At 49.7% G+C, this 11014-nt stretch overlaps 1 protein-coding gene across 2 annotated transcripts in view; it reads left to right on the top strand.

Annotated features, from left to right (window-relative positions):
* The first annotated feature begins 977 nt into the window (after positions 1-977).
* Positions 978-11014, top strand: part of PXDN (peroxidasin) — a 76458-nt gene continuing 66421 nt past the window's right edge. For both annotated transcript variants that reach the window (XM_084792160.1, XM_084792159.1), the window contains exon 1: positions 978-1310. In XM_084792160.1, coding sequence (XP_084648286.1) covers positions 1120-1310 — 191 coding nt within the window. In that variant the 5' untranslated portion in view covers positions 978-1119. The remainder of the gene's footprint in view (positions 1311-11014) is intronic.

Genomic DNA, 11014 nt, shown 5'->3' with positions numbered 1-11014 from the left:
CAGAGTTGTGTTTTACAGTCTCCTGGGGTGCTCAGTTCAATCAAGTTGAGAATCAAGATCAACTGTCACACCTGGGATCGAGTTCCAACTCTCGCAAGTAAAAACTTGGTTTCTTTGGTCATATTGTCTAACCTGGACTTCCTGGTCCGAAGAACTGAGAGACTGGAACCCCAGGGAGAGTCAAAGAGGTGTATAAAATGTCAGCATTTGCTCTTTCTTAGCACACACTGCTGTTGCCCTCGAGGCTTCCCTTCTCTTATGCTGCCACGCAAAAAAAACAAAAACAAAAAACAAAAAAAAAAAAACCAAAAACAACAAAAACAAAACCCAACAACAACAACAAAAACAAAAACAAACAAAAAACTGCAACAGGTGTTCTCCATCTTAACAACAAGAGAAAGCACCTGTTGGGCAGGGCTCCTCATAGACGGTGAATGTCTGTCTGAGACCTCAGGGAGCCATTCCTAGGGAGATTCTAATTCTGCAGCACAACCTTCCTACAAGCTCTGCACCAGGGGGCTGGGCCTCAGTTTCTCGGATAGGAATGAGGAAAACAAAATTAGAAATAGATGCTTTTGTGTGGGAGTGGGGTCCGGCATGGAGGAAAACGAGGCAGAGAGTGAAAGTTCACCTCCTAGGAACACCCAACACCTTGTCCAAAACAAGGCATAACCAACAAGACCCTTGAACGAAGGGAGAAAGCATGTATGCAAGTGATATTAAGGGATGTGGGGTAACTTAGTTATGGCACTGCAGTTTTAAAAGCCGAAACGGGGATCCCTTCCCAACCCTCGCCTATGAACGTCTAGCTGCCCCACAGTGGAGTCTGTGTGTCCTGGTAATGCTGTCCTAGGCGGCCTGGCTGCAACCCCTGGGAAGGGTCGCCAGGATCCCACACCAAGGCCCTGGTGCTATCCCAGCCCCCGCCCTCTGCGAGGCCGAGAGGGGGCGGAGCCACGCGCATGTGCACAGCTGGCGCCCCCACCCCCGCCCCCCGCGCACAGCTGGGACGTGGGCCGGGGACCTTGAGGGCTCAGTTGGGAGCCGGCGGTGGACGCGCCCGCGGAGGCCTCCTCCGCTGCAGTCCACGAGTGCCAACGTCTGTCCGCGTCGTCTGCCATGGCCGAGCGCCCAACGCACCGCCGCCTGCTGGCGCTCTTGCTATGCTTCGCCTGGGGGGCTATGGCGGTGGTCGCCTCGAAGCCTGGGGCAGGCTGCCCAAGCCGCTGCCTGTGCTTCCGTACCACCGTGCGCTGCATGCATCTGTTGCTGGAGGCCGTGCCCGCCGTGGCGCCACAGACCTCCATCCTGTGAGTGAGGCTCAGGGACGCTGGGGTCCGCAGGGCATGTGATTCAGGGGGGAAGCGAGGGGCGTGGGTAGCTTTGAGAACGGGGGTACTGGTTTGGCGAAGTGGGGTATCCCGGCGTCCTGTGCAGGGTGTGCTGGGCCTTTGTCCGTCCTGGCTGGGACGCCGGGGGCGGACCTGAGCGCTAAGCGCGCGGCCTTGGGAGCCGCCTTTGTTCAAACTCGGAATCTCCCGCTGGACCGGGAAATGGTAGGGAGTCGCCAGGGAAAGCCCCGCGCGTCTCCTGCGCCCTCCCCGCCAGGCCTCCCCTCCAATGTCTTCTCATCTTTCTCTCCACCCGGGTTTCCTCTTCTATGGTCTCTCTTGAAGCGCAGGCCTGAGGTTGGGTCGTCCCTTCTCCGACCCCTTCCTCCTCCCACTTCTTTCTCCATCAAGTGTACCTGCCCCCCTTCCCTCCCCGTCTGGAGCGAGGCCCACCCCACACCACCCTGCGCCAAGGAAACTCTTTCGCAGATTCTGCGTCCCGCGGCGCCACCAGCGCCAAGTGTACTCCCATCAACTTCTGCCCTGGAGCCTTCAAGTTTGCTGGGTGTCCTGGGGATTATGTTGGGTGCAGCCCTTGTCTGGGGTTTTTCTTTTCCCTGGAAGGAGCCTGTCGTCCCAGGTGCCATGGAGAGCTCTCCACCGTGCCAGTGGCCAAATTCTGGGTATCTTAGGGACCCCTCTTGCTGTTTCTACTTTAGCTGGTCTGTTTCTCAGAGGTCCTTCACTTCCTGGATTCTTGGATTTCACCTGGAAGTGTGCACTTCTCCCGACTTCCCTAAAGCCCCCAAATCAGAAGGAATCCCTGCCCTGGGGCGGGGCAGGGTGGGGGTGGGGGGCAGAGTTGGCTGCAGGCCTCTGTGTGCTCTGAGATTTGGTTCTGTGAAGGCAGGCAAGCGTTTAGGGGCCAACTGTAATTCTGGGTCCTGCAGCTGCACTTGTGCATTCCAAGGAGAGTTTTCACTTTTTGTGGCTGGGCTGGAGGACTTTGGCATCTCAGTGGAGCCTGCGAAAGTTATAAAAATCTCAGGGAACTATTCAAGGAGTGGGCGGTCAGTGTTCTCACTTCTAAAAGTGCATGGGTGTCCTTCCTCTGGTGGAGATTGTGCCGGCAGCTCGGCCGGGGCCAGTCTGGGGTGGGAGTGCCTAGCCTAGTTCTCCGAAGAGCTAAATAAGGCTTCCATTCCAGAGGGTGTGGATGGCCAGCCAAGGCTGCATCTGAAAGGATAGACAGTGTGCTGTAAAGCAATAAACTTACAATGGGCCAGCGTGGAGCGTCTCCAAATGCAGAGAATTTCTGTAGTGAGTCAATGGCCAAAACTTGGGCCCCGGAGCCATTTTTCACATCTGGGCAAAGTCAGCTTCTCAGACTGTGTGTTCCCAAATCTTAATTGCTCTCTGCAGCAGCATTTTGAAAATGAGTGCTGGAGGACAGAACTGGAGTCCTCCACTCGGCTTTGTATGCTACCATGCTACATAAAAGTGTAGCTGGGGGCCTGAGCTCAGTGCTTTAAAGATGGTTGCAGCCAAGTTTGACAACCTGAGTTCAGTTCCTAGAGCCCACATGGTAGAAAGAGAGAACTGACTGCTGCAAGTTGTTCTCTGATTTCCACGAGCATGCCATATGCCCCTCCCTCCCTTATAAACAGAAATAAACTTTTTTTAAAAAAAAGTAATTAAACAAATTAAATGTATCCAAGGGTGTGTAAGGTTTCCAGCGAAACACCACCAAAGCTGGTGTTTGAAAGATTTCCCAGGAGGTTGGTTTGCAGAAATTCAAACATTGTACTTTTATGGATGTCTGAAGTTTCCTGAAAGGTTTTGTAACAGTAATACTTGGTATCACTGACTCCAGTGTACCAGGCAAGTATTTGACAGAACACAGCCAAAAGTCACCCCATTCTGTGTCCCGGTCCGGGCTGGTGTGAGTGGGATGGCCCTACAGGGCAGTGACACATGAAAACATTGCTTTCTTTCAGCTTCTCTGCCCACTTCCTGCTGTCATGCACATGGCGATAACTCTGTATTTTTCTGCTTTGGAGGCAGAGGGATAGAACTCAGTGGTGGAGAGCTTGCCTTAGCATGCGAGGCCTAGAGTTAGAGCCCTCTTTCAAAAGCCGCTGAGAAACAAAAGAACAACGGCTACATGGAAATTGGACCTAAAAGACGTGAGTTTACAAAACCCCCATCCCCAAACTTAATGGAACCATGCCATTGTCACATTGCTTGCTACCTAACGCCCGACCCCCACTCAACCTCTCCAGTGACTAAATCGGGTTCTTCCCTTCCCCAGTTTCAAGGGTCTGTCTTGTTTGGGCCTTCAAAATGGTCCCAGGCCACATTATGGTTCAGGTTGGAACTGGCTTTGTTCTCGCGGCACCCGCAAGTGCAAGATAGAACCTCAGTGGTGCCCTGCTGCACCACCCTGTGCACGCTGCCTCTAGGAAGTGTCTATTTCAGTGTGGCTTGGAAGGCTAGTAGCAAGCGCTGCTGCCTGGTTTTTGTATCGTGTGCTAAGGCACTTGGTAGTAGCTGTTCCTTGTTGTGTGCCTCTCCACCCTGGCCTTCCTGTAGGCACCAGGCCTCTCACCTGGCACCCTGCTCCTTCCACATTCTTTTCTGTCCCTTGAAGCCTCCACTGCTGAGGCCACTGGAATTGAGCCTGAAAAACGTTAACATCCATGAGGCATTCCAGGCCACTCCAGTGCCAGGGAGTTGTGACAAACGGATGGTGTGACAGAAGGTCCGGTGCAGGAAGGACTGAGGCTGTGAGTTTGGGACAGCTTCTCTGGGTTCCATGCGTTAGGCCCCGAGCAGTCAGAGCTGGGTTTCCTAGGCCTCCGACGATCTGTCAGGGACCTGGTGCCCATTCTAGTTTTCTGATGGCTTCTTCTCTGTGTGGACCTGTGATACATTCTAGACCAGCCGCTGTAGGATGCCGCTGTAGGATGCTGCTGTAGGATGCCAGCTTTCCTGATAATGTCCCGGTGTGCTGGGCCTGTGTGGAAGGGAGGATGCTGCTGAGCTCCGGTAGAGTAGAGACACGCTTGCTGGCTAGTGCACAGGGGTAAAATTCCTGAGTAATGCTGACACCAAGAGACACCAAGAGGACCCGTATCTATGGAGATGGTTTCTGTTGTCTATCATGCTTGTCCTGTTTGTCACAGCGGCTCACAGTGCGTCACTCACCAGCACAGCATCTCCAAATGAGGCACTAAGGAGAGAGCAGCTTCCCACAGACTTGCCTTGTAGAATCAGTCACCTTCCCTGAGGAAGCACAGTCACCCTTGCCTGAAGGCTGGAAGAGAAAGGACCTGGGCTGCTGCTGTCCACCAGGATCTCCGTTTCTAGCATTGTCAAGAGTGTGTTAACTTCACAGAAAGTTCCCTGGCTCCTGTCCATGTCCTGGGGACACCCTTGGCTTTGGTTTCTTAGCATGTGCTCTCTTCAAATGGTCACACCAGGTGCTCACATGGCCCTGGTCTCGGGGCTAAGGGGTGCTCAGATATGTGAACTCGTTGCTTTGCCCTACTGCTCACAGCTCAGCCAAGGTCCCTGAGGCTGCCATGTTCATTCTGGGTTCTTGGGGTGCTGGCCTAAGAGCAGAACCCTCCGTGTCCATCCAGGGCTTGGTTGGGCCTATGTCCAGGTCGTACGCTTTGAGACCACTAGGATGCTCTTCTGGGGTTTATTCTGCTGCAACATCACTACCCTTATGTTTATTCCTGGGTATCTCTGTGTGGAAGATACTCCTGTAAGGGAGCCATGTTGGTTCCACTGCTCCTTAGGCCTTCTATCTCTGCTCTTTGGTGTGTTTAAGGTCAAAGGTCAAAGGAATGGTGTGAAGAGAGTCTATCCACTGGGACCCTGGACCAGGCAGCTCTCACTGGAAGCTTGGCTTGATCCTAATGAAGCCACCTTACTGCTGTTTTCTCTCCATGTACCACTTGGCTTCCCTGTCTGTTAGTCGCCTCAATTGGTGGTAACTGGGAGCTGTGGGTTCGCTTCTGAAGGAGCGTGAGTGTGGCGCAGCTTTCCTGGACCAGCTTGTTTGTGCTCAGCTTGCCATGCTGAGCAACTCACTTCATGCTGGTAGCCTAATGTCCTCCAACATGTGGACCAGAAGCTGAGGGGGAGTCCAGGGTATTTTATCTGACATGTTGGATGTTGAGCAGGCTGGAGAAGAGGTGCTCCCCACACAGATCAGAGGCACACCGTGAAGAGCCAGGCCTAAAGTCTGTCTGTGAGAGTCGGAGAGTCCCCATGCATTGGGCTGATTTTCACTAACAGATCAAGAGCTTTTGCCTGTCCTGTTGGAGAAATTGGCCTTTTCCTTTGCACTTGGTGATAAGGAGAAGTGAAAACGGATTCAAATGGGATAAAGGAAGCTAAGACTATTATGGAGCTAGGAGGTCAGTACTCCAGGCCTAGAGCTAGAGACTTCTTAGGAGCCAGGAAATTATGGAGGCATAAGGGAAGCCTCTTGAATTTCACAATATTCAGAACATCCACTTGTTTTCACAGTGACGTCTTTTTTTTTTCATTACAAATAGCATTATCTTAATGGATTCAATTCAAGGACAGATTGACTTTAATGTGGTAAGTAGCTGGGACTGTAATCCTTACTTTTCTGTTGCTGTGATAAACCAATGTAACCAAAGCAATTTGTACAACAGTGTATTTGGGCTCAGGGTTCCAGAGGGATAAGAATCCATCAGAGCAGGGAGACATGGCTGCAGAAACAGGAAGCTGGGAGCCCACACCCTTAACCACAAACATAAAGCAAGAAGAGCAAGCTGGAATTAGCAAGGATCTTATCCACACTCAATAACGTACTTCCTGCAAGGCCACACCTCCTAAACCTCCCCAAACAGTTCTCCCAACAGGAGGCCAAGGATTCAAATACTGGAGCCTACAGGAGACAGTCTTTTTTTTTTTTTGAATAATTTATTCAGATTACATCCCAATTGTTATGCCCTCAGTTGTATCTTCCCATTCCCCCCTCCCTTCCTCCCTCTTTCACCTTATTCCCCTCCCCTAAGCCTGTGACAGAAGGGGATCTCCTCCCCCACCATATGATCACAGCCTATCAGGTCTCATCTGGGTAGCCTGCTTCCCCTTCCTCTGATTGGGGATATTCTTATTCAAACCAATGCTGACTCTTTCTTGGGTCAGTGCCTCTCTGTGAGCCAAGAGTCCTTAGGATCAGGGTGGGACTGTTTCCTTACTAAACTCTGAATGCCATATGTACCTAACACACCAGAACTCTGTCAGTGCGTGGGAATGCTCTTCCTTCCTTCTTTCTTCCTTCCTTTCTTTTCTTTTCTTTTTCTTTTTTTTTTTCTTTTTTTTTGTTTTTTGTTTTTTGTTTTTGTTTTTTTTTTTGTTTTTTTTGAGATAGGTTTCATTGTGTAGTCCTGGCTATCCTGGAACTCATTCGCTAGACCACATTGACCCCGAACTCAACAGAGATGCCTACCTCTGCCTGGGATTAAAGACACGCACAACCACCATCTGGGCAGGAGTGCTTTCCTGTTGCTTGAAATGATACTGGCGATGGCTCAACATATTCTAAAGCTGATAGTTCCAGTACTTGCGTTTCTTAGTGTTTGTTTTGAAAACCAGGAGCCCTGTATCATCATGCCCTACCCCGTGTCTCCTTATCACTTGTGTTCCGGTTTCCTCTCTGGTCCTGGGATGGCGAAGTGGTTTATTAGGCTTATAGCTAGAGGAAAGGGAAGGCAGAAGAAACTCTAGGCAGGAGTTTGAAGGCAGGCCGCCTTGCCATTCCCACACAGGATTATCTCAGAGCCGGGAACTCACTTCATGGACAAAGAAGCACACCAGGAAGCAGAGAGGATGCTGATTGCTGGGTGGCAGGCAGCCTTTCTCTGCTCGCTCCTTTTGTGTTAACTTGGCAGAAAGTACTGTCATTTCGGAACCTAGACTGAGAAAACGTCTCCACCGGACTGGCCTGTGTGTATGGGGTTCTGTATGTATCTGTGGATGCTGAAGGACTATGTCAAATGCCTTGCTCAATCTATCTTAATTGTTAGAGGCAGACTCTCTCACTGAAGCTACTAGAGTTCACTGATGGAGCTAGGTTGGCTGTCCAGAAAGCCCCAGGGATATTCCTGTCGGTTCTTCTCGAGCACTGGGGTTACAGGCGTGGACTGCCAGGCCCCGACTTTTCATGTGGGTGCTAGGGATCTGACTCAGGTCCTCATGCTTGCTCGGCCAGCCCTTTATCAACTGAGCTTCTCTCCAGCACCATAGTATGGTTGTTAAATAGGACCCAGATATCATGCACGCCACCGTTTTGAGGAGTGGGAAAGTACTTCCCAGCTTGGTGCTGCTGATTAGGTAGGCCCCACAGGAAGTCAAGGTATCCTGTATCCTCCTCCTCAATCCTTAATATTAAAGATCTGTGAGGCAGGACTGGAGGTAGGACCCTGTCTTAGAACAGTTACTATTAAGCCTTCAGGGCGAGACTCTTGGACTCACCACAGCCTGTGACTCTTCACTGTATGATGGATGCAGATGGGCACTCTCCACTGTGGTCCAGTGTGAGTTCTGCCTTTGAGCCACCTGGGTGCTTTTGTCTGTGTTGGTGGCTGTGAGCTGTAGGGCTCTTCTCCACTCTGCAGCTCTGTTTGGTCTTCTTTCTCTCCCCTTCTCTCCCATTCTGGTGTACCTGGCATCTCTCCTGGGAATTTTGTCTGCCACAGTCTCTCCAGACTCTTGGTATTTTTTTTTTTCCCTCTCTGGTAGTCTGAGGGGCCAGTTGCATGCTCAACTCAATTCTTTTCTGTCTCTCCAGGTTCATCTCTTGTTTTGACTTAGGTACAATACTGTGGAGATAGTTGTCCATCTGTTATCTATGTTTGGTTGTTTGATGGGAGTCTCCCCCATTACTTCCATCTCACTTAAGAACGGACAGCCCTACTTGCCTTTAAAAAATAATGGTTTTTGTCTTCTTTAAATTCTTTTGCAATGTGGTGAAAAGTTGTGGTGACCAGAATAAAATGTGTAGTTCACATTCACAAGTTCATATTTTTGAGAAAAATTTGAAGCAATTCAGTTGTGTGATGTCCATTTGTCTTTGGACTGTTTATCCTGAGCAGCAGTGGCAGGGGCCTAGTGTATTAGACCATGGGAGTTACCCACGCAGATGCTCTTGGATGCTTTCTGTTGGAAGTTCTGCTTAAAGCCAGAGTTCCCAACAGTCTGAGGATAACCTGCCTGTTATAGCTTGAGGTTTTGAGACAAGCCAGGATGGGGGCTCACACTGTCTCTGTGGCTGCCTGCTAACCACAAAGGCGGAATGGAGGAGGTATCACCAACTAGAGTGTTTACAATCTGGCTCCTTTGGTTGCATCCTGTTGGGTGTAGACTCAAGGATGCCTCCTCTGTCTACCCTGAACTTAACTCTCTTCTAGGCCCTCCAGGCTGTGATGGAAGTGGAGAGAGGAGGGTGATGTTAGGGATGGCTCATAATGCTGAGCCTTCTGAAGTGATGCCACACCGCTGCTCACACTGCGTTGGCAGGTTCTGGTCATGTGTTTCCCCGTACTTAGGGAGTTCAGGACAGTGGGTCAGACATGTAACTATAAAGAAGTGTCTTCAAACAGCCCTTTTTCCCTAGGTGTGGACTCTTTAGATTCCCTTTCACTGATTGGTTTTTCTGTTCTGTGTACTTCTTCATAGAGAGCTATGTGGAAAGGTTATGAAAATTGGCCTCTTCTCAAAGATGCTCACCAGCGTGGTGTATGTGTCTCTATGTTTCCATGTACTGTGATTTAGGGTGAATTTTACCCTCACCCCTAAGAGGAGAGTAGGAAATACTGCCATAGATCAAGGTGATCTTAAGACCCTCTCCCCATGAGAAACAGTGTGATGTGTACCACTTGGGGCTTCAGAGTGGCCTGGTTATGAGTGACATTTGGTTATCTGTGCTAAGGGGTCAGTGGTCTCAGTGCTAGTCATTACAACCTGATGCCTGACCAGCCATTTGCATAATGGGAGTTCTCCAAGGGAGGAGAGCAGTAGTCACCATCTTGACCACCATTATAACAAGGGAATGTTATAATGATGGGTGATATGGTGAAGGTCTAGAACAGAGAAACAAAGGGAAAGCATAATCCTCAGGTTCAGGCCATTAGCTTCTGCGGAGTAGGAGTCAGCTGCATTTCTGAACAAGTTTGGGTTTTGGTATGACCATGCATCTTGGCCCACTGTTTGCCAAGGATATGTGAGGCTACAGCCTGCTTAGGTTCCTGCCCTCTGGCGGAAGGGCACTCAGCCCTTCCTGTTTACCTCCTAGAGAGCACTAACACTGTATAGAAACTCACAAGGTCTTTGGAAATTCACCCCTTGATAATCTCCCTTAGGGTCTCTGAACCTCTGGGAGGTTCATCTCTGGGAGGAGTTTGGTTCAACAAACAAACATTATTAGATTGGCCTTTCCTGCTGGAGAGGGCTGAGCAGCAACCTTCACTATGAAACCCTCCCCCTCAGCCACGGATCTACCATCTTGTTTTTCTTTTATATGTTATTTAGAAATGTTTTTTTTTTTTTTTGCAAATCATACATGTCTGACTTTAAAACATTTTTTAAGAAGATAAGGCAAGACAGATAGCTTACATTCTATCATTAGAGCAGGTGCACATTTATCCAAATGTCTGTGTGTATGCCCAGGCATACCTTGTCATGTATGCCTGTCATGTCGTCTTCAAAGGTTAGGGCATGACACATGTCCACTTGTGTAATGTACTGCATGTTTTAGCGTTTGTCCACATATCACACTTTGTGTTCATGAGTGCACTCCTGTGCGCAGCCAGAGATTGTTTATTTGTTCTCTTTATATGTCTCCCTCTGAACCTTGAGCTCACTAGTTGGCTAGACAGCCTGGCCAGTGAGCTTTAGCCATCTGTCTTTCTTTGCCTCCCAGGACCACTGCGAGGTCACTGACACCCACTGCCATGCCTGCTGCTGCAAATGCAAACCCAGGCCCTCCTGTTTGCATGGCAAGCACATCCCTCACTGAGCTATCTCCCCAGCCCACATACTTGTCTTGATCATGTGTCTACTAGGTAATAAGAGGTCACTGTAGATAGATGGATGCATAGATGGATGGATAGGTGAGTTTTGGTTTAAATGAGAATGCCACCCCCTACCCACCCACTCCCAAATTGGCCTGTATTTTTGAATACTTGGTCCACAGTTGCTTGGGAAGGATTAGAACATGTGGCCTTGTTGGAGGTGTGTCACTACGGGCAAGTTACAAGGCTTGAAAGGGTTTCTGCCATTCTCAGCATGTTCTCTGCTTCCTGCTTGTGGATCAAGGTGTGAACTCCCAGCTGCTCCTCTAATTGCCATGTCTTCTATCTTCTATCACAGTCTAACCTGATGGAATCATAAACCCAATTAAATTCTTCGTGAGTTGTTTTGGTCATAGTGTCTTATCACAGCAATAAGAAGTAACTAATATGCGCTCGTGCGTGTGCACACACACACACACACACACACACACTATCACACATCCATACATACCTGTACACACAGTGATGAGGATTGAATCCAGGACCTTAAGCTGCGCTACCAGACCACACCCTCAGTCTTGCCTTGTCATTGTTAATGAACACAGTATTTATTTCTATGAAATT

Source organism: Acomys minous (assembly GCF_964271855.1).
Source record: "Acomys minous genome assembly, chromosome: 8".
Classification (NCBI taxonomy): Eukaryota; Metazoa; Chordata; class Mammalia; order Rodentia; family Muridae; genus Acomys; species Acomys minous.
The sequence above is the reverse complement of the archived record's forward strand: the minus strand, read 5'-3'. Positions and strand labels throughout refer to the sequence as shown.